General features: G+C 39.1%; 1 protein-coding gene across 5 annotated transcripts in view; it reads right to left on the reverse strand.

The window, feature by feature from the left end:
• Positions 1-24,508: 24,508 nt before the first annotated feature.
• fgf13a (fibroblast growth factor 13a) overlaps positions 24,509-27,209 on the reverse strand; it is a 134,174-nt gene continuing 131,473 nt past the window's right edge. For all 5 annotated transcript variants that reach the window (XM_084718900.1, XM_084718902.1, XM_084718899.1 and 2 more), the window contains one exon: positions 24,509-26,506. In XM_084718900.1, the coding sequence (XP_084575026.1) occupies positions 26,370-26,506 (137 nt within the window). In that variant the 3' untranslated portion in view covers positions 24,509-26,369. The remainder of the gene's footprint in view (positions 26,507-27,209) is intronic.

Raw genomic sequence — 27,209 nt, forward strand, 5'->3', positions numbered from 1 at the left:
AATAAGTTTTGCATTTACCAATGCTTCTCATATTCTTCTTATACAATGTCTCTGGGCCTGCTGATTGCTAAAGTGCAGTTCAGCATAGCCTGGCAGCACCCTGAGGCCCGTGGTGAGTTTTTCAGCTTAATTTGACTGGCCTCCTCCATCTCTGTCATCGTAGGGCTGTTTTTGGACCTGGCTACCACATTATTAATAACGCTGATACATTCTCATTTGGCCCGGCAGGGGAAATGAATTATTCTAATGGGCATAATTCCACTGTCGCTCCAATTCCCTGTGCTTAGCATGTGGGGCAAGATGGATGAGATGTGTGATTGAGTGGAACAGTGACATGGATGCAGCGATTAAATGTTCTTAAGCTGAGCTGTGAGCATGACTGGAGGAGGGCCTCTATGTGCTGAGCGGGAAAATTCTTTCATCAGAGATTCATTCAAGCAAGCACAATACGGGAGACACTGTGACGGGGGGTGGGTGGGGGGCTGTACAATGAGTAATTATGTCATAATGTAATGAATATTAATCAGCAGATATTGACAGGCCAAACAGTCTCTCAACTGTTCACTCATCTGTGGGAGGTCAGCCAAGCCAGTGCTGTCCAAACACTAAGAGAGCTGTTTGTTTATTGTGATGAGTGACTGCTCCATTGCCACGATCACACTCATATGGTTCAGTGCTTTGTCCATCTCCCTCTGTCTTTCTCTGTCTTGGTCTTTCTTGGTGTCTTTATGTCTGTCTCTAGTCTTTCCAGATAGTTTTATGGTCTAGGACAGGGACAGGCTTTGGTGGATGAACACTTTAGCAAAATGAAAAGAGGTCCAGGAATAATCATGTTATTTATCAGATAAAGTAAATAGATATTAAAAAGACCATAACTCATCTTTCTTTGAAATTCTTTATTTCCAAATTAACTGACATCAACTTACCTCATTAACTTGGTGCAAGGATTGCATTGCATTTTAATGCTTCAGTAACATTTGGAAGAGTTTATACAACATTAAACATAGCTGGAACATCTTCCATCATGCAATCACTGAAATGCTAGAATGATTCATAAAAATAAACTATAAACATAAACTGCTCCCATGAGGGGCAGAATGAAAAGCATATTTAAGCTCTTTTAGAATGAAAATACACATTTATGGGATCAGAATTATCTTCATTTCTGCATAACTTTTTTCTTCCCCTGTGTAGCTCACCGTCTGATCCTACTGCGCATTGAACAGCCTGAAAGGCCATCATGCAAAGATCAGGCTTCTCTTTTATAGGGTTAGGTACCCAAAGTCTGTGCCAATGTGGCACCGGTTTGTATATTATCGGTGCATACTGGACCAAATCACAATGCAGATTACAGTGTCTCTTTTCAATGCCACACTCCTGAACTATGGATTGAAGTAGATGCCCTCTGTAGATGTTACAGATGCATCTCCAAACTGCTAGCCGCAAGCCTCTGTCAACAGGTAGCCTCCCATTAGCTTGTAGCTAGATAAATATGATTGAATTCCAACACCAGGTGAAGATGTGCAACAACAAAATAACAATGTTGTGTAAAGGGGGGGAAGCAACTCGGGATGCACGGGACACACGGGAAAGCAGAGGAATGCGTGATGCTCAACTATTAGGGTGAACTTTAAACTGTTAATACAATAATTTTTATTGCCTTAGCAGTGGAAAAAAGCCATGTTTTAATGTCATTGACTGTCATTTGTGCTTCTTTATTCTTCTTTATAGAAGTATTGGTTTAGGCACTGGTATTATTTTAGTACTGGTATCAGAAAAAAAAAAACACCCGATGCCCAACCCTGCTCTTTATTAATAACAGCCTCATTTATTCCATCATACAAAACTGCCATATCTGTCCCTCCTTTCTGGGAAAATGGTGTGAATCAATTCTCTCAGTTATCTTCATGGGTCTTTAGTTCAGTATCACCAATCAAGGATAAAAGGCTGTCCACACCAAGAACTATTAACAAAAGCTATAAATATATTGTTTTACAAATCTTTCTAACTCCAGACTGCAACTTTGTGTTCGTGGTGTGGAATCCACTTGAGTTTCAATGACTATTAAAATGATATGTGTAATAGTTCTTGGTGTGGACGGCCTGTAGCTCGGCTCTTGTACACCCTACGTGGATGAATGTACGCTCTGTGGTGTATAATAACATCCAGCAACCAGTTGGCATGACGTGATTTGGTACAGAGCCATGCTCTAATTGGAAACAGTGCCATCACACTGGACTCCAATTATGGTCTCCATAGCAACAGCACAAAAAAAGGTTTGTTCAGTCGAGACATGATAGATTTGAGGAAAATATCAAGAGCAAGGTATGGTATGCTTTCATCTCTTTCTGTCCTGCTCTCATACCTATCTGGTGAGCTGTGCTAATGATTTGATGCCATCCTCTCTTGGTGCATTACAGTAGCTATAGGCTGATAGAAGTTCTTCTGTGTATTTCATATCTCATGCTGCCCAGCTATTATTAGACTTATCTTACCCAGGGTGAGAGCACAGGTCTATGAAGTTATTAAAGTTCAGAGTCGTGGGTTCAGTGATCCTCTAGTTATTGTTTTCAGCTGCCTCCTCTGCTTTTTATCTCCCTTTCTTAACTTTAAAATAATACCGTGCACAAAGATACACACAAGCGCACATGAACACACTCAGACACATGCGCTTCTTGACCTAATCATGCATGTTTGCACAATGAAATATATTTTAGAATATGTTTTAGAAACAACAGCAGAAAACTACTACTGCTAGCCAACCTTAAAGCACAGCAGAAGCATCTTTTGGTATATGTGTGGGTGTGCACATGCCTGTGTGTATGTTTTCTTTTTCTTTTTTTTTTGACAAAAATCTGCGTAGTTAAATATAGTTTCAGAATACTTTGAGGGTGTTAAAGTACATGTGCTTTTTGTGAAATGTTAATTAGCTCAAGGAATAAAACTGATAATTTATGATCCAGTGAAATGATCAGATAGAGACGGGGGGCCATTTGTAAGCAGCATCCAAACAACATAACACTGCAGATCATTTAACTTCAAACTAAGTGGGCTTCAAAGTTTCCTTTAATGTTAAGAGCAAATGTTTATACTTTTTTAATCTATCCATGTATGAGTCTGTATTGTTTGCTTGTTGTTCATTTAATTTTGGGTATTGAAGATAAAGCTTTGTATTTCTTGCACGTTGTAAATCCAGTTCTAAGTCTCTTGTTAAAGACAGCTGACGTCATGGTGCTTTGTGTATTCTGCTGGTGAAGATGCTGCCACATAAAAGGCTAAAAGCCTGCTAAAGTCCAGTCATGACTCCCCATAGAGTAGTCTGGTGTCTCTGTGAGTAAACGAGTGCATGTGGATGGGAAAATGATGACGGGAATGATATGACACATGTAGGCGAGGGACAGTGCCTCTGTGTTCTTGGAAACCTGCGTTGCTCCATCTGCTGCTGTTAGGCAACCAGCTGTCTGCCTCCCATCGGCCCAGCAACACCAGCCACAACTACTCTGAAACCATGGCAACCGGCTTCCGTCTGTGGGGTGCCCAGAATGACTGACCCCCCTCTTCCTCTTTCTCCCTCCCTTCTTTTCATCTTCTTTTGGTAAATAATGTAAAAGATCTGATATTTCTAAGATGAATCATGAACTCCTGTTGTTTAAGATCTGCATCCAAAATGTTGCAAACACAAATGTAATCCAGTACTGTACTCTGCAGTGCACTGTACTCACATGAAACGTATGCACTGTGTCAATACAGTGTGGCATTGGGAATGAACATGCGCTAACCAAGCGCACCCACATTACACACCCACACAACACAGTGCCCTGGTGCTTGCTCACTGGCTCGCTCATTTGCAGACGCATAAATTTCAGCCATGCACACACAGACACATTAACTTTGACCCAAACTGTCATCCTGTCTCCCTCGCCCTGAAGTAAACACAACCAGAGAGGATCCCTTCCATTCAGCGAGGGCTTCTCTCTTTTGGCCGTCTCCTGTTGAGAGATTGATTATCGGCAGCACTCAGAGCTTCAGGGAACCCCACCCCCCACCGCCACCACAGTCCTCATCACCAACAGAGCCTTCACATTCCTGACTTTGGTCAACAGACATCCACAAACAAGCACAATCGAAATGTCAGAAATTGCCCAGAACAGATGGACAAAATTCATAAAATTCATAGTAATGGATGTATCTATTTCTCCATAAATATATCTAGCCTAGAGCTATGTGCCCAAGGGTTTGGACATGTAGTGCTACGCTAATTGACAACATATTTACCAATGTTATTGATAGGACAGTAATTCAATAATACTGTTAAAACTAACAAACTAATAAGACAGGAAAGTACAAATACAAGTAATTATTAAAAAAAAAACTTAATCAGACATGATTGAAATAAAATCTGTGTAGATGACGTAGATATAGCCCGCAAGACTTTTTTTTCCATAATAAAAAAAGCAAAAAGAATAAAAGAAGCTCAACATTCATCCACATTCATGCAAGTTATTGGAAAACAATATATAACAATATTAAAAACACATGGAGAGTATTAAATTAGATATTTAATATAAATTAATTTGTTAAAAATGAAACTGTTTTATGAGGATGGAAAAATAAATTGTTGGCATTGTTGAAAAAAAAAAATAATAATAAGAGAATGAAGTCTAGAGAGTTGAGTTGACATGTCCCTGGTTAAAAATGGTGAATGGGCTGAGAAACTCCTGATGCATGTTTGGAATCATTTTCTACAAGCCAACAGATTTCCTAGCAAAATGAAAATGGCTAAAGTCATCCTTCTATGTAAAGTTGGAGACAGACTTGTCTCAAGCAGACTTAGTCTAATGATAATTTCCTAACAAAATAGAATGTTCTGTGTGAACAGTAAAATTAAGTTAGCGCTAATAGGACTACTTCTCTTGCACTTATTGGATTTGTAGAGGAAATGTCAACTGCAGTACAAAATAATGAATAACAGTGAAATGCAAAAAGCCATCTGATATGATTGACCATGGCATACATACTAAAGAAAGATATGGCGATTGAGGGGTAGCACATATACAGTTAACTAACTATCTGGATAATAGTAATCAGCATGTTCAACATAAATAATTTAGATTCAGTTATTTTGTTGTGGTAATAATTTCAAACGACTTTTGGATACAGTGGAAAAGTAATTTATTGTATGCAAAGGTTGTATAAAATTAGAGATTATTGATCTGATCTCAGTTAAAGGGGTGAATTTAAAAAACGACAATGACATTAGTATGCTTGGGGGCACTGTCATTTTTTTTTGCTTGATGTTGATAACAACACTTTGTAGTACAGTACCAAGATGAGATATTATGATATGTCAACAACAATATTGCATTATTTCCCAGCCCTATTTCCAGCATATTTTTTAAATTGCATCCTCAAATTGCAAATGAATATTGATGATGGTGCAGCACCTGACAGACAGGGTAAGAGAGGGCTAAAACTATCTCTCTAGCTTCCACTGCAATTTTGTATGGTCAACAATACAATAACTAGCTGTATACTAACAGTGATTAAGGGCGACAGCTGGTGCTGTTTTTGCAGCTTGGTATGGATGCTTTTCATAAGCTGTAATTAATAAGCTCCAGGTCTCAATATAAAAAACAAAAGTGTTTATGTTACAGATATTGTTTGAGAATGTTTTTATTATTAACGGGGGAGTGCTTAGACATTATGACCGAGAAATACACGATACAAATACTCTTGCTTATTAAGTCAGCATTGCTGACATGAAAATGATTAAGGTGGATTTAATAAGATGCATTTAAAAGCAAGAGCAAAGTGATTCTGGCAACCTCTTTGACAGGTTAATCTTTATTCATCTTAAGTCACTGCAGAGCCGTAATATGTTAATTCTATGTAAACCCTTTTAGTATGCATTTTATAACAGGTAATGACAAATGCAACAACATAGTGCTCACTCACACACTCACACTCTTCCTTTACCACCACAGCAATCTCTAACCCAGCTAATGAATAAGACATGTGAAAGCAGACACAGTATACACGCTTGCACCCAGTCTTAACACACTGCTGATGTGTCACCTATCTCAGCACATTTGGGTATGTTGTTGCTTAATGCCTTTGTGAATATTGGTGAGGAAATTAATTTAAAAAATAGCCAGGATGCAATCTTAACGCTAAGCAAACATGCCTCCTAATTAAATCATGTGATGATTAGCAAGAACGGAACCCATTCTGCGTTATTGCAGGAGTCTGAGATGCTCTTATCAAACAGACCTACTGACATTGTAGAGCACAGCGTTATATAGACAAGGCTGTATAGTACAACATATATGTTGCATGTTTTACAAAAAATTTGGTTTGTGCGCAGCAGCAACTGTGTGACAGCTTTGCAATGCATGTATGTAAGACGGCTGTTTTGTGTGAGATGAGGGTTTGTGTGTTTGATGTGTGTGCGGTGAACTGATGGCACATTGCTATCCTACTTGGTGGTTGTAGTCTATTGTGTGTTTAAAAATCATGTCCCGGCTGTGTGGATATAGTCCATATATCCAACACCAGTTCCTAGGCGAATGACCGCACGATTGATACTGTGCATGTGTAGCTCTTGACAGAGACGAAAAGGACATGAGATGGCTTACTCATTACCTACTTCCAGCATCAGCTCAAAAACAAACAAACAAACAAACAAAAAACGTTTAATTCAGATAATAAACTTTGTAAAGGCAAGTTTTAACATCCAGTCTACCGAGGTATAAACAATGTAGTAAACTACTTGTGCCGTGTTGCACAGTTTAGCTTGCAACATTTCTCTGGCATGTGGCTTCAGAGTAGTGAAGCTTTATTTAATGTAGAGTTACTTGTAGCAACCTTTACATAGTGAGTCCTTTTATTAAGTGATGTCTGCTCAAAAGCCTTTAGTTGTGGACAGTGACTTGAATATGATGCTTTATGTTACACAAAGAGATGTTTTGGGTGCTAGTTTTTACTTGTTAGATTGCTTAATGTGTTTGTTTGTGTAAGTCACTAATACGAGAACAAAAGCATTGTCCAGAGTTACTGTATGATCAATATGGTTTTAATATAAATGATTTCATGATCATTTGAACCATAATATGTGGATGTTTTGTAAATTTTGTATAAGAGGAGGTGTTCTGTCTTCGAAACTTAGCATTACGGGCAAATAAAGAAAATGTTTGTCTGAAATTATTTCTTGTTCAGATTCGGACTTTGTGTGCCCTGTGTGCAACATAATGTCCTTAGCCAGTCATATGCCTGCTGAATGAACTGCACAGTTTGTGCTTTTTTAGAGATGGTAACAGAAGTTTTATACTGATGCTACAATTTTGTGGCTTGTGTCTCAAAACTTTACACCTCTGTAGCAGTAGTGCTATGTACAAAAGAAGTTAACATACAGCCCTGATAGACTATAAAACTGTAAGCACCAAATGTTTTGATTTTATTGACAGCAAGCTGTGGCTATTTCTACAATTAACTGTGTGTAAGCACAGAACAGAAATACACATGCGCTATTCTTTTCATATATAAAGCCATGCCATATGCTTGATTCTGTTTTATAAATCCTGTGGAACAGGGCACACGTACACAATCCTGATCTCCACTCCCACTGTTCACCATAAATGGATATAGATTACATCTGACTGCTCCACTAGTAGAGTGACGAAGTGCAATTCACAGACTGTAGCATCGACAAGATTCTCCAACAGTGCCAGAGCAGCTGTTATTACGCATGACAATTACGCACAGTTGTAGCTATTTATAGCTTCCATACCACTGTGTTATCACATGTACCTGTAAACCATCACTGATGTCACATCAGGAAAATGAACAGTGATTGCGAAGAGCACTGAAGCACTGAAACAGACTTTGCAAAATGCTTTAAAAAGTGAGGATAAAGTTAAAAGATCATTAACACAGGGATGGCTCAAATGTAAATAAAAAGAATGGAAAAATGTATCTCTCGTAAATAATTTATTAGTAAATGAAGTGTATAAATATACAGTTGATGATTGCAAAAAATAATAGGTTGGTCACTGAAATTGGCAAACAACCTAACGAAACAGTTATTTTTCAGGCTTTTTGCCTTTATTTTGATAGTGACAGCTGAAGATATGACTCGAAAGGGGGTAGAGAGAGAGGATGACATGCAGCAAATGGGCTGCAGGCAGGAGTCGAACTGGCAGCCGCTGCAGAGGACTCAGCACACGGGGCGCGCGTTCTACCAACTGAACTATAGGGGTGCCCACACTTTACATTTCATCTCTATCTTATCATTTCACCCACATCCCAGCTCTAGAAAACCGTGCATGCCTTGGTCTGAAGTGTATAAGAGGTGCACAAATTCTTACCACATAATCTTCTTTTATAAATCACAGTTTATGTGTATCTGTGGTTTGCCCTGCTAAGCAGGACCACAGCAGTGTGTCTATCCTCTGTTGCAAAGCAGTAGTGGAAACAAATTTCATGGCGTGGCTTGGCAGGGTGGAGGCAGACTGGGCTCATGGACAAACCCATTCACGTAGGGCAGAAATATCTGATGACACTTAAGTCAGTGATGTCATAGCAGATTTTTTTTTTTTTTTTTTTTCCAACAGCTGCCATTGGCACAACATGCTGTTACTTCACTGATTGGGGTATAGCCAGAATTGCAATATGCTTAAAATTTTAAAACCCACAGCATGCACTGCAGAAGAATTTTTCTGCCATATGTGACTCAATATTGAATTGATTACTTTAACACATCAAGAGGGAAAAAATAAACTTTATCAACTTGGCAATAACTAAATCAGATCTATCCAGAGGGACAAATGTTATTTTGTTACTCGAAAATAAGCAGGTTCTTCTACTGTATGTCTTGAGTTATAGCTTTTAACATAATATGTTCTTGTATATGCTGTCATTTTTACTCTATATGTAAATGCATTGGTTTTTATACATGTTTTCGCATTCTGTATTTGTCCTGTGGACTTCTGTCTTGAAAGGGTTTTGCTAAATGTCATATTGCTGGCGACGCTGGGCAGTCTTGTATTTCTGTGTGGGCCTGTATTTGCAAATCTTTGTGCACAAACGTACATATGTGTTGCTGACTAACAGTGGGCAGCGAAGATGCCTTCTTCTTGCCAGCTTACCCAGTGAGACTGGCAGACAGCACTGCCTCTTGGTGAATCAAGCTAAACTCTCTGCTTCCCAATGTAAACACTCTATGGCATTACGCTGACACCCAATTGGATAATTCATCAAGCACATCTTCTTGGTCCATATCCTGCATAAAACCTGCAGCTGAAAATGACTTGCTCTGTCTCTTTTAGCACTGTCATCAATATAATATTCAAATAACTGTGTTCATGTTATTAGAGTGGCTTTCAGTTCTGAGGATAAAGCTATTTAAAGTGCAATCATGACCTCTAGAAACCCACTCATGAGGCACACATGTGACACAGGGACTAAGTTCTCATCCACCTTTCATTGAATACCGATACCTTATGCCCGGAAGGTTTGTAGGTCTCCGTAGGCTGCTGGCTCCAGCTCCACTTAGAAAGCTGATAGACAGTTGCCCAGGATATTGATATCCTGGTTCATTTGAGCTCAGAGGCTGAGCTGTTAATGGGGATTTAAGCCACAGATCTCCAAACATGTGCATTATTCGTCGTAACCACAAGCCCCACTATTGACCAGTGGAATCACCACCAAATTATCAGGAAGAGGATGGGGAACGTGTACTGGATAAAAGCAATTTCCACAACATTATGCTCCATGTGTGAGGCACAGTGTCAACAATCACTCAGAGATAGAGACTAAAGATATGACACACAAGCATAAAGCACAAGAAAGCTGCAGCCGGAGGGAGGAAGGGAGGGAGAAGGCGATTGTGCGCAGGAGATAAGACCAGCAGATAGAGGAACAGAGAGCCATTAGAGAAACTGAGAAAGGGAGTTGTAATGGTGTGGAAGAGGAGGGGAGATGGTGTGGAGTTGTGTGATAGAGATGAGAGAGAGAGTGAGAGATCCGACAGGGAGCTCGCAGCTTGGTGTGTAAAGACGGAGAGACATTACAATTGTCTGGCTGAATATACTGATATTCCAGGCGGACTGGTCATGACTGGCCAGACTGAGTGGGACTGAGTATGTCCTAGTCTGGGCTACAAAGTCATGAACTGTGTGAAAGCTAATTCTGTGGATCCTGATCGAGCCAGTCCCCTTCATTACTGTTAGGGCTGTACCTATTGATTATTTTTTTAACGATTAATCTATCAATTTTTGTCTTTGATAAATTAATCGCTTATATCTTTTAATATTCAATTATTTAACAATAATTTGCCTTAAATGCAGGTCAAAAACATTAGAATAATGATACTAGTGACATATCTTAAAATTAGTCTAATTTCCACCTTATTTAATAGACTCCATGTCAGATGCCTTTTCAGAAAATACTGGACGTCAAATCAAATTTAATCACTGATCACTGTCAACTGAACTGAAAAATCAGTATTTTGACTTAAAACTTAAACTGGTTATGACATGTAGTTGTTTCATCACTGGAATCATATGCAGGTAAGATGATCACTGGCATTGTATTTTTGCATCAATGTGGGCCAACGGAAATACTTTTCATCGTTCTTCTGGTGACTGAAATGAATTACAGACAGCCTGTAACGTTATTTTTAGCCATTTCTGTCTCATACGTGGCTGACAAAGTGAACATAAAGTACAAAATGGCAGAATAACACTGTTAGATGACGCATGGTGTAAAGTTGACAGCAGCAGTGCAGATATCACTTTTAACACAGGGGTGATGAAGTTTCTTCCTGTGAAATCTATTTAAAGTGACTTCTACTGACGAACATGTGCCATATGTTGATAATCCGCATATGTGGTGCTTGGGTGCTAACGCAAAGTAAACAGGACAATGCTGCAGCTGCAAGAGGAGAACAGGTCGCTTCATTTTCTGTGCTTCACCTCCAGCACTCGTGTGGAGCAGTTTGTCCTGCTGTGGAAAGTTACGTCGAGTTTTGGAGCTAAAAAGAGCCAAATTGTCGTGTCTCTGTCTAAAATACTCCCAAACTTTTGATGATCGTAGCAAGGCTTGCTCTCTGCAGCTTGTTCTCTGGGTGAATCCATGCTCTGAGTGGGCGCAACAGTTCATAACGATGCGTCAATACACGGTATGCAAATCAAGTGCAAAATTGTGGTTTGTCAGCATTTCCAGCTATTTTAAATGCAGCACAAAAACACCACATGTTGTGTGGATAGTGGACAAATTAATTAATGAAAATCACGAGAGAATCCTTATGTGCCGTGCTGAGATTAGGTATTATGCCACTTAAGGCTGAAACTGGATATGTCCGTGTGTTTGACTGATATACAAAATGAATTTCACATTGTTTTCTACTGCAATTTTTACTGGGACCTGTGCAATACATTGTTCTTTAGTGTAACAAAATGTATTGATTTTGTAAATTTGGATGATTTGGATCTGGAGAAATTGAGTTAGCTGTTCACATATGAAACATTTAGATTAGTTTGTAACCTGGAGAATACCTGTCAGATGAGGAAAAAAGCTCTAGTTTATAACAGTTCTTCTCAGTACAGTACAGTTAATTTTAAATTTATTTCAAATGGTTTCTGCTTCTTTATTTGAGAGACTGTAATTAGGGCTGCACAAGTAATTGCAATATTATTGCAATATAACGCAATCTGGCCAAGTGCAATATTGAAGTTACAGAACCAGGACCAAATCGCAATTTTTGGACAAAGGGAAAAATGAGTGTGAGAAAACAGCATTATAATGAAGTACTGTAGTGCTACCTAGATGACCTGGCCTAAAACTCTTGTTCACCAGATAAAAGAAACATAAAAATAAATATTGTAATGCAAAAATTATTCCCACTATTAGTATGACATATTGCAATCACAATTTCAGTCAAAATAATTGCATTGATCATTGACTTTTTTTTAATCATTTTGTGCATCCCTAACTATAATATAATTATTTATACAGCACTTTACACAGTCTGGGCATAAGACTACAATATGGTAATTTGTTTTATTTATTTTTGCTCCTATATGTAATATCAAAAGATGTATAATTTGTAATGTTATGGTGTCTTGTAATCCCATTTGGGTTGGGCCAGATGTTTGGCATGACACAGAAATAAAAATAAACTCCTTAGCTCTACGTTATTTAGGGCAAAAACATAATAAATGCCATGTGAATCGCTGCCTTGCACAAATGAGAAAATAATCATTGTCTTGTTCTTTCCTGCAAGAACTGTAGATTAATGAGATGATGACTTGCATTTTCCCCAGGTGACATTTATGTGAAATGGTTTGAAAATTCACATTTGGATATAAAGATACAGTAACAGTACAGTGAATAAGATGGCACAGATACCGCAGACTCCATTGTAACCTTCTACATCTGTGCTCCCTTTACAAAACATTCCATTATTGCAAGCAGTCAACCTATGTTCAAACAGAGGGCTTCCCTGGAGGGAGCTTGATATTTTGCCCTATTTTTCTGTTCTGTTCATTTCATAATCTCTGTCTTCTCCCTTCACACTCTTGTGTTTCCTCTGACTCAAACACACTCATGTCTTAAATCCTTTTCTTCATCTCCTGTTCACTCACTCCATTCTCCCGTCACATGTTTAATGTCAAGGGCATGCATTTGTGTGTGGGTGTTACTGGTGTGCAAGAGGAAATAGCCTTCACAAACTGTCATGTTTCCTCAGCAGAACAAATTTCTTTCCTCATCATCAGATCAGTAAATCACGCCATCCCGCCAATACAATAAGGGCGGGAATATTGATTCATTCCCGGACCTCGGCTTGTGGCAGTCAATCCAGCAGGATATTAAAGCCGCTCTTGTTGTTATGATTGTTATGACAAGGACAGACGTCATAGACTTCATCTTTTACACATTCCGTTTTAGTCTTGCTGTTTATCAGTGATACATATTCAATGTAATATCAAAACATTATGACACACATTTCATTATGTGATCTCAGTCACTGATTTCATCAGATATTCTGAAGATATCCAATCTCACGTCTGTTGGCTCACTTCAGCGCATATTTTCTAGTTAGACAGGCAATGATCTGAGCTCTCTTTAATGTTCTCTCAGGCTCTCTCGTTTCTTGTATCCCTGCAAATATACTGTACTGTATGTTCCACCTCCTTATTTTGGGGGGGGGTTGCAGGAGTGAATGATGCAGGGTTCGACGACTGGAGGCAAAATGTTTCCCACACAGCTGTTTACCAAGCACTATCTACTGTAGTGTAGCAGGGCAGGGGGAGAATTTATGCTGCAGAAGTTTCATAAATATTGGATGTGGCCATTGCCTGCCTGCCTGCCTGCCTGCCTTCCTTCCTCTCACTGCCTGCCTGATTTCTTGACTGCATGCTTAACAGAGGTGAGTGCTGGTTGTCTGGCTCGTTCGCTCCCTGTTACGTAATGCCTGACCTCATCCACTGCAGTGAGGCAAGAGTTGGGATTCCCTCCTGCACATGGAAATCAGCAGTGGGGAGAAGGGAGGAGGGAGACAGAGAGGAGGGAGGGAGACACCATGCAGCACAAAGAGAAAAATAGCTGGGTATTAATAATAAGAGTAGGCACAAGAGAATGCTAACTGAAATCCATTTGGACTTCACCTGACATGGCTATGATGCTAACAAAAACAAGAATGCTGAAAAAGGAGCAAGATCAGATTCTTCACTTTGTCATGGGAATGTGATATCTGTTGTTCACTATTTGGGTGACTGATTATGGTAAATAGGAATGGATGAGTCACAGTGCTTGAGACGAGGAGAACAAGTAGTTTCCTGCCATACTGTGGGAACGACTTGGCTTTGCAGGACTGAGATTTGAATAAGTTGAGGTTAAAAGTACTGAAGCAAATCCAGTTGGAACAAGTAAACAAATAGACACAAAAGCAAAAAAATGGGAAGCTGTGTTGAAATGTGCTGGAGTTGCATAACACACCATGCTGGTTGTTTGGACATCTCTTGAATGAATGTAATTTCAAATAGTTTTTCAGGTAGCAAAATTAATTGGTTATGTCCCTGTCTGTAAGAATTGATGACATTTATTTTGCAATGTGGTTGAAGGGTGTTGGAGACTACAGAGAAAACACAATGATAACTGAGAATTGAGTATAAAAAATATGATTGTGGGTATGACACGATAATTGTCCATTATATCGAATGCAAAACATTACTTATCACGGCCACAAAAACCTCTTAAAACATGACTCAAAAGGTGCCATAATAAATGAAATGGTCCCACAAAAGATAAAAAAGACAATTATGTAACATCTTTCTTCTTTTGATTGGTGTGAAGGGGAGTGACTGGAAAAAAAAACAGAAGAGGTTGAGTGTATGACCTCAGACAGTGGTTGCTATTTGAACCCACAATATCAAAGTAGATGAAACATTTCTGATCCTATTCACTTACATAAGACTCACAGCAATATAGTCCCGATCTCAGTGAACAAGTCTTTGTTTTCCCTAAGTAAAATAATGTTGAATTTGCTACACAAAAGGAACCAAAAGCAGCTGATCTAAGGTATTTATCCTTTTGTACTGTACCAGGTTTTATTTTTACAGGAAATTGTCACCAAAAATACTAAATTGAAGCACTCTACTCATATATTTCTGGGCTTATTTTGTTTCATGGGGACATATTCAGGGTATAACAGTAAACACAAAATTCACGGCTTGGTATGTACCTCAGTTTTGGGGTCATGGTAGATATGTTTTTGGTACAGTGTGAAATAAAAAAAAAAGAAGAAAATAAGAAAGAAAATAAGAAAATAAATAATAATTATGCTCTCAGAACATAACAAGAGGTTGGCTAACATGCACATGTGAAACTACACTGTATTTTGCTGATGCTTAAATTCTGTATTCTTCAGACTGAGTATGGTCACATATCCAGAGATAAGCACTCCTATAGTGTTAGTTATTGCTTTGGTGTGTATCTGCAGTGAGAGGCTTTTCACTGGCACTGTTGGGAGAAGGAATCACCTTCCACTATGCTTTTGTCTCGATCTGCTAATCGACTATTTCAGATGTTGCAGTCATAAATGGCATGTTTGAAGTGTTTCCACAGATAAACCAGACTTCAGCTGAACAATTTCAGCACACAGCTGGACGCAAATCATTGTCGGTTTTCACTGTAACTAGTCAGGAGCAGCAACACTACATGAGCTTGACTAACTGGGCTAACCAGCTAAGCTGAGTGGCATGCTACAGCTGATACACAACAACTGGTGCACTGCCAAAATGTCTCAGGTAAAACTTGTGTGCCACATGTGTGAGTAGTTGATATAACTAGACAATTTTGACAGTTTGGGTCGCAGGGCATACTGACTGAGAAAGTTGTGTACCGATCAGAGTGACCGGAACTGAACGGCTCAGGACAAATGCACATACCGTTCCACCCCTAGGGACATATACAGTATTTCTCATTTCCATGGAAAACTAACTTATCACAGATAATGTAATAACACATCAAGGCATTTCAGAAAATCTAATGTTAACTCATTGCTCAAAAAAAAAGGTAATTTAACATCTCTGGCAGTAAACATCAGGCTTTGGTGTCAGTCCCTGAGATCCAAAGAGGCAGAGCATTCTTGCCAGATAACATTTTCCACTGACATTTAATAATCCTTCAGGGAGAAATGCATCATTAATGAAGCAGAGATAAAAAAAAAAACCTCTCTCCAGACTTTAAACTCAATAGACTAGAGTACAATACAGCCACAAGGAAATGTATTCAGATTTTGTTTGTTTTGTGCAAAATAACTTCTGGCATTTACTGATCACATATTGATAATGAATAGTGGGAAGTTCACGTGCAACAGCATTGTTTTTTTTTTTTCATCACATGTGGCATGCATTCCTCTCTTGTGACATGCTTTGTGTTAGTTTGTCTTTTTTTGCTTACTGATCCCTAGTTAAAACAAATTTGCACATCTCATCAGTGTCATACCCAGGTCAGGCAGCCCCAGCTGTGTCTGCATAGGCATTTTTGAAGTGCATGTGTCTGCAGGGAACCCTCTATGAGCATATTTTTATTCTTTAGAGCTAATTTGCATTTACACTAAGCGCATCTTATATACAGTACTGTACCTTGAGCAGACAAAATCAAGAGCTCAGCGGGTGGATAAAAAATGTAAAGCTAAATATTAAAGTGACTGTAGCATCCCCTGTGAACAATCCCCTCCCTGCTCTTAGGTTATAAAAAAGCTTTACCAGAGTTTACATAAAACAATAAGCTACAGCTGGTGTTTTTTTTTTTGCTTGCTTTGCTTTTGTTTTGTTTTTTTGGGCACGAACATGTAATAAAAACTGTAATGAGAGCAGCTGCCATACACAGCGAAGAAAACATTTCCTCCTTACATTAGCCATAATTCTTATCCAAAGCTGCTCTTCCACGTTATTAACTGGGGATTATTCATTAAAGTAATGGGTTGTTCTCTTTGTCTGGATTATAATAATGTTAATCTGTCTCTCCTGGCTGAGACTGGGATATCACTCATTGGTTGGTCAAAACCCTTTCAGGCTTTCCTGCTGCTGCATCAACCAATTATTTTTCTCCTTTTAGTCTAATTACTCCCTGAGTATTTATGTAATCTTTGACATGGTGGCTCTTGTGCAAAACTGTCACTGCATCTGTATATGATCCCAGATAAAAGATCCAGCTGCTCCGGATGCACAGCAGACCTATGACATATGACAGGTGTGCGAATTAATGTCATTACTGGATTTTGCAAAAGTTGCTCATACCAGACAAAGGGCTTTGATAATGGATTTTCTGTTCGCATTTGTGTCATTTGCTGTAGTGTGTGCTCTGAAAAAAAATGAAAACACAGGGCAATATTGTAAATTAAAGCTCACGCCATGATGCAGTTTTCCTGTCTAGGCAGAGTTTCATGGATCTCCAAAAAAATCAATATGATTTCTTCCCTTGAGGAGTGATACCTTATTGAAATGGGGGTGCTACTGTAAATCTTTGAGGAGAGTCAACCCACAGCATTGTACTCAGAATACAAGCATTCATTTGCATTGAAATTAACTATTCCCACACTGTACACTGATCTATCTCAACTGTTGTATGTGCCATCAGTGGTAGACGAGACGAATAGACAAATAGACAGATAGTCATACTTCATACAGTGTAGTCGGAAAGTATTAGGACAGTTATGCATTTTTCATTCTCCTTTTTTTAAATTGAAAACCCTATGTTTTTCTGGCCATGCTAGCAAAATGACTAGAGGTTTTGAGGTTTGGATTGTCATGAAATGTTAAATATCGACATGTTTCCTAGAAGATGAATTCCACTAACCTTGGTGACTTTACCCTTGCATCACTAGCAGGTAAAATTTATTTATTTATTTATTTTTCAATTTCTTTTAACAGACATTTGTGTCCCCCACAACTTTTGGGGAAATACAAACTGATGTCATGCTGCAGTGGCCAATCATGAGCTGGCGAGTAGACTGCTCTGCAGTCAGCCTCAGCTATCTTTAAAAGTGGGTGCTATCCAGAGTTCATGAGCCAAGTGACGATAGTCTACTAGTCCCAGCCTACCAGTCTCTCCCTGTTGTCACTTTGCTGAGCCGCTTGCAGGGCTGTGGACAGTTAGTCTTGTTCCAGTATTTTTTGTTTTTATTAGAGAGTCAAGAGTAGACAGATGACAGGAGATGAGGTGAGGGACAGAAGAGGAATGGCATGAAACAAAGGTTACCAGCTGTTCCTAAACCTGGGATGCTGCGATCACACAGCCAGAGCCCTAAACCTTTTGGACCACCCAAAGAGCTGACTTTAAGGAAGTTTGAGAGCATTCACATCTAAACTGAGCCAGTGAATACTGACAGACCTTCCATATAGTCCCTATGTAGCATGCCAAATATTCTAAATATAGAAACAAGACATCTGAAGAGTGAATAATCTGACCTCAGTATAACAGGTTTGTGCTTTCTGAAGACCAGGCTGGGGTTAAAAGTCCCAGAAACAAGCAGGAAGTGAAAATGGCTGCTGTTCAGGCTGGACAGAGCCTCACCAAAGGAGATCCCAAGCGTTTACTGTTGTCTATGAGTCACAAACCTCAGTTAGTCATGTGAAGGATTTCCAAGTTGCTTTCTCTCTAAAAGTGAGTAATTATGTTTGAAAAGAGCTGCAGTTTCTTTGCTGTTTATGTGATGTGAATGTAAATACAGTCCCATTAAGGCTTAAAGTCAAATTCATTGCAATGTGCTGGAACACATACACAATTTAATACAAAACTGTGTCACGCATTCTGTTCCATTGCATTTCCTCCTCGCTTCTTTCCCACAAGTGGGTCGAGCTCTCATCTCTGACAAACAATCCACATTAAATCCAACAATAGACCTGAGCAATAAGCAGGAAGCAACACCCCAGCTGTACTGCACCTCTAATGGGGGAAGCAGGGATGTCTTGTGCTATTTGTAGTGGATGTTATCAGTGTGTATTCTCTGGACAGTGTGTCTTACCCATCGTTTCTGCCTGTCCCTGGTGCTCTGATGTGCTGGTGGTGCTGATAAGCAGAGGTGCGAGACACTCTGCTCAGGCTAATCTGCTGAGAATGAAGCTACTGCCTTTCCCGTGCCAACCAGGGGCACATGGTGAGGATGATGGAGGAGAGGTTGTTAGAGGGACAAATAGCAGCAGACTCTATTTGGATTCTCGGCTCTCGGGGGGCAACAGGGTGTTTAGGGACTGAGAGGCCAGGCACTTCCAAGGTTAGCAATGGTGCATTTCATTCAATTTCATAAGTTTCTCAACCTGACAGTTTTTCTTGTATAAGCTAAAGGCCTGCAGAATGATAGTTGGCTTATGTTTTTTGACTGCTGTCACCTGATAGGCTTTTTTTTTTGCTTTTTGTTTTGTTTTTTATGTGAAAACACAGGCATATATGCCAGCTCTGTGCACTGTTTTTACACAATAACTAAACTTAAGTGTCACTCATTTCTGCTGTTGTCTCCCCAGGAGGGATATACAAAACTTTGTTTCCTAACGCTAGCTGTCTTGGTGACCTCATTTATCTCATTGTTAAGCCTTTCTATCCTATTTCTTTCTCCTCTATCACATTTTCTTGTCCACACTGCTGCCTGTTTACTCTTGGTATGCCCCGGGGTTTAGAGCCATATAGCTTGTCATTATTTATAGTCTGTTAGCTTCAATTTCTGCCCTCAGTTTGTTTTGGTATAGTCCATTTTCAGGGGAAAAAAGGACAATAAATCTTCATGTTCAAATAGACCAATTCTCAACAGCACATCACATTCATTTACCCCTTTCATTTACAAATAACATATCAATGTATGGACTAAATGATTCTCAGGTTGTCCACAACAAACAGATCAAAGAGAGTGAGAAGGAGCAGAGGAAGAGAAATAAATGAGAGCTGCAGCTGCCCCTCGTGGGAGGTTTCTGTATCAGGCAGTCAATTAAATTCAGTTGCCTTTGTCTTCTTCCGAATGTTGTAAAAGCGTCAGTATTTCTGGGAAGCTGCATTTAACTCAGTTTGCTGTACATTAAATTGTGTGCAAAATGCAAGGAGCACATCAATCCCACTTGTTTCATAAATTAGAGTAATTTCATGCGTTGACTTCTTGACTGACAGGTGGAAAATTGTTTTCTGTCCAACACACCTCTTGTGACAACACTGTAAGAAAGGATAATGAAAGGAAACAAGACACATCTGTAACATCACCATTGTACGTGAGGAAGAACCCCTAATCCCGATTGAATATGAAGGAATATACCAATAAATGAATTTTAAAATTTTTACAGCTCTGACTTAAAGACTGCTGAATTTGATTAGTGATACACATCATCTACACAAGCTACCACATTCAATAAAGCATAGTCATGAAGGGCTTGTCAATAATGTCAGTAAATAATGTAATGCTTTGCTTACTGTAACTTTATATTTTATTGCTGATTTGTAAAGCATTAATGAATAATGTAGTGACCATTAATTCAGTCGATAACAATAATTGCAAAGTGGCTCCAAAAGATCATGCTGAGAGCCTTACTGTTCAGTTAACCATAAAGTAGATTGTGGAGACATCAACGAAGGGCTAAACTGAAAGTGTTATACAGAAATTTGGCAGGGGCTCTGGGAAAAAGTTTTGTTGCATTTCCTGGAATTCTACACAACATATGATTAAAAAAAAAAGGTTTGTAGGACAAGACAAGCACTCCTTTTCGGACATAAAATTTTAATTTATGTTGCTGATTGAAAGTCTTGAATATTTTGTTTCATATATATTCTCTTTTCTTTTTCAAATGTTTGAAATAAAAAAATCAAACCATGGAGTACTATTTGAACACAGTAAAAGGTGAGAAATGAAGTTGCTTGTAAAACATGAATTAACCTGACTATTTTTGTTTGTACAGAGCTAACCTGTAATGATAGCACAACACTATTAAAATTCCTGGTTTGCAGTGAGCCACGATCAGCAGGTTTAATTTGATATTGATACCAAAATGTTAAGATCACTGAAGGCAAAGGGCCTACGACACAACAGGATTGTCCTGTGCTCTATATCCTTGAACTCTCTCCTCTGCACAAAATGCTGTTCTGATTTATCTAAATCCACTCCAGCAATCCTATCACTGCATGCAAAGGAGGCGGGAACAAAGTGAACAAATGCTAATAGTAACTTTTATTTGTCATCCAGTGAGAACATGAGAGAATTAAAGAGTTGGAGAGTTATATGTGATTTAAACACATATAAGATTTAAATTGAATTATTGGTTAGGTTATCAGAAAAGTGGTTGCAACAACTCTACCATAAATTATGTCCATGAACTGCTGACAAAACAGGTGAAAATTCCACTTCTCACTCATTAAAGTAGGCTTATCTTAATCTGCAACTGTGCAGAAATCCTGGGTTTAAACAAATGAATAGGCATGCAAAAAAAAAAAAAAAAACAAAACAAAACCCTATGTTCATGTCATTTCTGTACATGTAAAGAATGTTGCAGTGGACATTACAAAAAGGCCACAGCGGAGTTGTGAAGAAGATGACAAAGATGGAGAGACAAAAAGGGAGACTGGGTGAGACACAGAGAGAGAAATGAAGCCACTCAGCCTGTGCTGGCAGTGATAAAGGGTAATGAATTATAGCATTCACAGGTACACAGTGCTCACATATATCACAGCTCCATCAGCTCTGTCTGATTCGTGACACATTTTTGCAGACTGATCTCACTCAAGCTCTCAAATCCCTGCACACTGCGGAGTGGCAGTAGCTCTGCTTGGTGTGATCATGCATGTGTGTCTGCATGTGTATGTGCATGAGACATAGCCTCAGGATTTGCATATGCTCTTTTTTGGGGGCTTCATGAAGATTCATTTGTCTAGCCAAGTGAAAGGCAGAATAACTGATTGGCCAGTGAGCAAAAGAAAGAAGAAAAGAGAGAGATGCCACAGTGTGAAAGTGGCTGCTCCTCACATCACCATCTCTGAACAAGGCAGGCAGCCTCCGTTAATGAATTGAACTGCCCCATGCTAATGAATGGAGTCTAGAGATAGGCAATAGGAAATGAAGGGAGTAGGGGGATGTCAAACTACATGAACGATGAAGTAGCTCATATCTGGGCCTATATTACAGAGGCCTATTAGTTCTCCTGTCTCTGCTGGCAATGGGCGTAATGAGGCAGTCTCCACAGACCAAATTGATGCCTACTCTATCTCATACTCTCAAGGATGGAGGGCATGCTTATTGTAGAGTTGTACAATAGGCTGTCGTAACCAGCAAAAGTGTCTTTTGCTCCTATACTATTTTACAATTACACGGCTCGGACTTTATAATCAGTCTAACAGCCTTTTAAGTTTATTCTACCAGAGGTTGAGTGTGTTTGTCATTTGCCAAATTCGGATTCAGAAAAAACTCCCCATTGTCCGTCACACTACAGTAGGAACTTGTGTTTGTGTCTCTTTAATTTTCTTTTTCATAGTCCTTCTTGGTGTTTAAAGGTGTAAATGAGAATTGTCTGCACAGAAGTTGCCCTGTGAACAGAAGATGAGATGAAAACTGTGGTCCTATGCACTTTTGATGATATTAGATGAAGTCTAAACTGAATTGTGCTTGCATAATACTTATTTGTTTTGGAAAAGGAAACACCAAGCTCTAATTTCTTCTTATTTTTATTATCCACTAGTGTACAACATTTTTTTTGTCTGTACTATCCAGCACAGTGATCAGAACATCCATTTCTTTGTTACAACATGATGAAAACTAAAAGTTAATATTCACTATGAATTAGTCACCACATAATTTTAGTGGTATGGGTTATTTATATTTCAGCATTCAATTTAATCTCATTAAAGTTATCCCATTATCTCGTTACATGTTGGGGATCAATCCTTGTAGTTGCAAAATAATAAATTCACTCTCTCAATCAACCTTTTTTTCTTAGAATATCATTGCCTATTCTAAATAAACATGTTATATTTTTAATATAACATGTGGAGCATGCTCATATAAATAATCTCTGCTATATTTTAGATCTTTATTTGCTAGTAGATGAATTACATTTTACATTAAACGTGATCTATCAAATTCCTATCTACGGTCGTTGATTAATCAGCATCATCCCAGATATAACCTCATGCAAGTATTAACTTTATGCAAGAATGCCTCATGCTAAATCCTAACGTTCTGGATCTTCCCTCAGTCTTTGTTACTTGTACCTTTCAAGCATACTAAGTTATATCTCTACATGGATAAAATTGCAAATATGGAGATGCAGTATTGTGATGTGTCTTGTATGGAGGTGATGAAGGCACTCACTGCAGTCGTTCTTTATCTTTGAGCTTTACTTTTGACAAAAAAAATGGGTAAAAGTGGGTTGTTCCTTAAATTTTCAAGATTGTTAAACACCATACAGGAACTAGTTTTCATGTCACAGCTTCGTTGCAAGCTCATATTGAGTAATTTCTGTGCAGACTGTGTTGTTCCTTGTATTTTATTCAAATCTTTAAAAGCCCTGCAGCAGGACTTTTACCAGAATGTTTGTTAGTAAGATTTAACCATATTTTCAATCTAACAATAACAGGCAGTATTTGAAAATTGCATGTAATGTATCTTTGATTGACACATCATATTAATACATCTTTATTTATAAAATGAGTTCAGAAAACCATCAATATTCTTGTTGTATTTTCCTTTACACTACTACTTGTGCTCTACAACAGTATTTGCAGTCAGTTTGACTTTTTTTTCCCCCATACATTGATTTTCCTATGCATCACATTTTGACACCCTTTACCCTTATCATTCCTGGCATGCACTGTGGGCGACAATCAGAGCAAAGTGATCATGAACAAAACCCCTCATTAAAGAAAGTGCTTCTTCCCGAGATGACAGAGACGGTGAGGCAGAGGGCTGACCTTATTAACAAAGCCTGGTAGGTTAACACGGTGTCGTGCCATCATTCAGATCATTCTTTCCCAGCTTGCCTCAGCAGCCGCTGCCTCACCAGGTAATTACTACCCCGTGTCACGTCCTCTCCGTATATATGAAGACCCTATAGCACTGAAGTGTTCTGATTTTACCCATTAAATGGGATTGTTTTTTTTTTTTCCTTTTTTACTGGCCTAATTATATAAAGACTTGTTTGATCATGCACAGCCTGCAGTTCTCTTGGATATGCCATCTTGTGCATTGGCTCAAACATGATTTATCTTTTGTAACGAGAAGATATTTGATATCTTTTACCAAAACTGATCTCGAGATCAATCTTTGGGGAAAAAAGTAAAAGTGATCTTGCTTACGTAACAATGTTACTTAGCCAAGGCAGCACTCACACAGACACAAAGAAAAGCTACAGCAGTGAAGCAATTTCCAGTCATCTACTTCAGCCTTTCAAATCGTCAAGAGATATTGATTAATCAGATAGAATGAGTCCTATTATCCTGCCTACCTCAACTGTAAGGCAATTAAAGGCATATCCTACTTCTATGTAATGTGTTGATGTCCACAGATAGAAAAGGTGTGTGTGTGTGTGTGTGTGTGTGTGTGTGTGTGTGTGTGTGTGTGTGTGTGTGTGTGTGTGTGTGTTCAGGAGTTCCTCAAGGGAGAAGGCTTTTCAAGCTACAATGCAACTTAGATGGCTCACAATTCTGCACCACCGATCCTTAGAGATTGTGCCAAATATAATACCCCAACCTGATTTTCTGTATAATTGCGATGACGGCTACAAGTCATGATTATTTTCATTATCGATTTACCTGTCAATTGTTTTCACAATGAATTGATGAATAGTTAAGTTAATAAAATGTCAAGAGATTGTGAAAAATGCAAATCACAATTTCCAAGATGGCAACTATTTTTTTTTTTTTTAAATCAACTAATCATTTTAGCTATAATTACAATGGTTGGGGGTTAGAATATATAGATAATGTCAAGCACAGCACATAAATGAGACAATTGACAGGACAAAGAAGAAAGGCTGACACATTTTAAAAGTAAATCTTAATATAAACATTTTATTCAGTGCATTTTTGTGTATACAACAAATAATAAACAACTGGAAGTTATCAGACAGCCACAATGTCTGCCTGTAAATGTTGTTTTATCAGATTTAGCCTGGTAATTTGGAACACATGATCCAACATGGGTTAATACACATAGCCTACATCATGCAGCTCTAGACCAGAATTTCCCTGCTTTCTCCCATGCAACAGATAGGTTCACCTAATACACCCTCCGGAGGAAACCAAGAAAAGAAAGCCTCCCAGAAGCATGTACCAGAAAGAAGTTATGTAGCTGAAGGGAAGAGTACCTAGCCCACAAAAAGGGTCCTTTTTGTACATAATTGTGTTTGTACATGCCCTGTGCAAGAAAGGGAAGATGTTCATTTTTGTATGTTTTTTAATTTTTTTTTTTTCACTTTTACAAATATGACGTGTCCTATAAAATGTTAAGCCACCTAAAAGTCCACAGTATTCTTTTTTAAATATAGAAAATATTGTCACCACAATAAGTTACTCAAACACATAACAAGCATCCTGGGAAGGGGCTTGCACCATATTCCTATGGTGAAATGTATCAGTCAATATAAGTCGACAAAAAAGGATGGCGGGGGGATCGAAGTATGACACAAGCACAGAGAGAGGAAACAGATCACGAGGACAAGAGACGGAGACATTGTGACACAGTGGCAACAGAAGGGAATGGGGACACAGACTAGTCGTTTCATACCGTCGGTCGTCGAGCATATCAGCAAAAAGCACAACATCAAGCACGCTGCCAACTTCAAAGTGTTTAAAATCACTTCCTCTGTCCATTGTTCCTTTTTTCCCCCCCACAAAATCTTTCCTTTCTTTCATCAAAAATGTACAATGAAAAAAAAAATTCCAGCTTTGCCTTTATACTGGCTTGGTTTTCAGCGGCTTAAAGGGACACTCTTTCGTTCTGTCTTTGGTTTGCTGGAACCCCTTTCAATGATGAAACAGCAACAAAAATACAAATACTGAACAATGGTAAGGGTAGAGAACAAGAGGGGACAAAAACAAAACCAGTTATCAAATAAACAGCTCTCAGCTAATTCAGAAAATTAGCAAAAAACCAAGGTGCAGCTGTGGCATTTCTGAAAGGAAACAAAAACTGCAAGAGAGCCACACTGTCCCTTATATTTCAGGTCAGCTGAACATAGGCTTCATTTTCCCATGCTAGAGAGCTCAGTCTCTGAGCGTGTGCACTAGGACGCAGGAGAGCTACCGTCTGGCTGGCCACAGTCCCAGCAGCACTAGGCTGTGCCATGCCAGGGAGTTTATAGGCTTTGTATTCACAGAAGCATGGATGAGACAGAGATCAGGGCTTGTACTGTACCACTGCAGCCTCGTAGACCAGCACCATTACTGGCTGCCCTGAATGCCTACACGTCTAACTTCCTGTCCCTGTCTGACAGATGCATGAGTGCTTGATGTCTACATGACCTAAGAATAGTTATTGTCCACAGGAAATTAAGAAAAATAAAATAAGATAAAGATGAGCTAACTGGTATGTGATCATCACCAAAAAAGTGATCAAGGTAAATAGATAATTCTCAAGCCCAAAACAAAATTTTAAATTTGTCTTTGTCTTTTAAGTCCAGAATGGTTTATGTGCTATTACGTGTCTTACTACTGATGCTGTTTTGATGATGAATGATCAAGATGGTACCTAACTGTATTTTACTGATGGTATCTGGGTGTGTGTGGGTTGTTGTCGTAGCTAGTCCTGAACCGCTGATCGGTGAGAGAAGTCTGCTTGGATTCACGCTCTGCTGGAGGTAAGGTTTTGTGGTTCGGCCCCAGGCCTGGGTTGGGCTACCGGGCTACGTCGACTCATTCTGGCTCACGGCTTTGCCTCCGTTGAGCACAGCTGAGGCACTCCGACTCTTGGTGGGTGTGCCGCTGCCGGAGCGGGAGAACTCTGTCAAGTCATGAAGGGATGGCTCTCTGTACATTGCCACTGTGGAAACACAAAAAAAGTGAAACTCAGACAACTGACATGTTTTTATACACCATATAAGCAACAACAAAAATAAGAACAGTGGTTTATAGGCTTTGTTCAGGCTGCAGGCAAATCACAATTGTTTCTCAAATCAGATCTGTAAGATACTGTCCACAGTGTTATTTGCAAGTGATCAGATAGGAAGTGTGTCACCAACTGTTACAGCTTGGCTCAAAGTTGCAACAAAAGGAGGGAGTCCACACACAAAAAGATCAATGATCTGGATATTTTATTGAAAAACACAAATAAATAATGTGGAGAAAGAGATGAGATGTAATCAGTAGTGTAGTGCATGTGTGGGTGGAAATGGGTGTATGTATGAATGCTGAAAATAAGGATTCAAACCCAAACTAATATGGCAAGACAGCCATGAGGAATGGTGGCAGCAGCCCAGCCAGAGAGAAAAAGAGTCTAGGGAGAGCAGCCCTTTTATGCCCTCTGGCTCCTCCCAACTCTCAGGTGCAACCAGTCTCACTGACGACCCACCCAGTCTCTGGGTGGGCAAAACAAGACACATGGGTGGGCCGTCATACCAACCCATCTGCATGGGCTGCTGTGGTAATGACATATGGGTTAATACCTATGTAATCTAGTTTAGTGATGTGGGAATGGGCTCTGGGTTCATCCAAATCCACATGGACAGATAAATCATTCACCAGCC

Source organism: Lutjanus erythropterus, chromosome 5 (assembly GCF_056507025.1).
Source record: "Lutjanus erythropterus isolate fLutEry1 chromosome 5, fLutEry1.hap2, whole genome shotgun sequence".
Taxonomy (NCBI): domain Eukaryota; kingdom Metazoa; phylum Chordata; class Actinopteri; order Lutjaniformes; family Lutjanidae; genus Lutjanus; species Lutjanus erythropterus.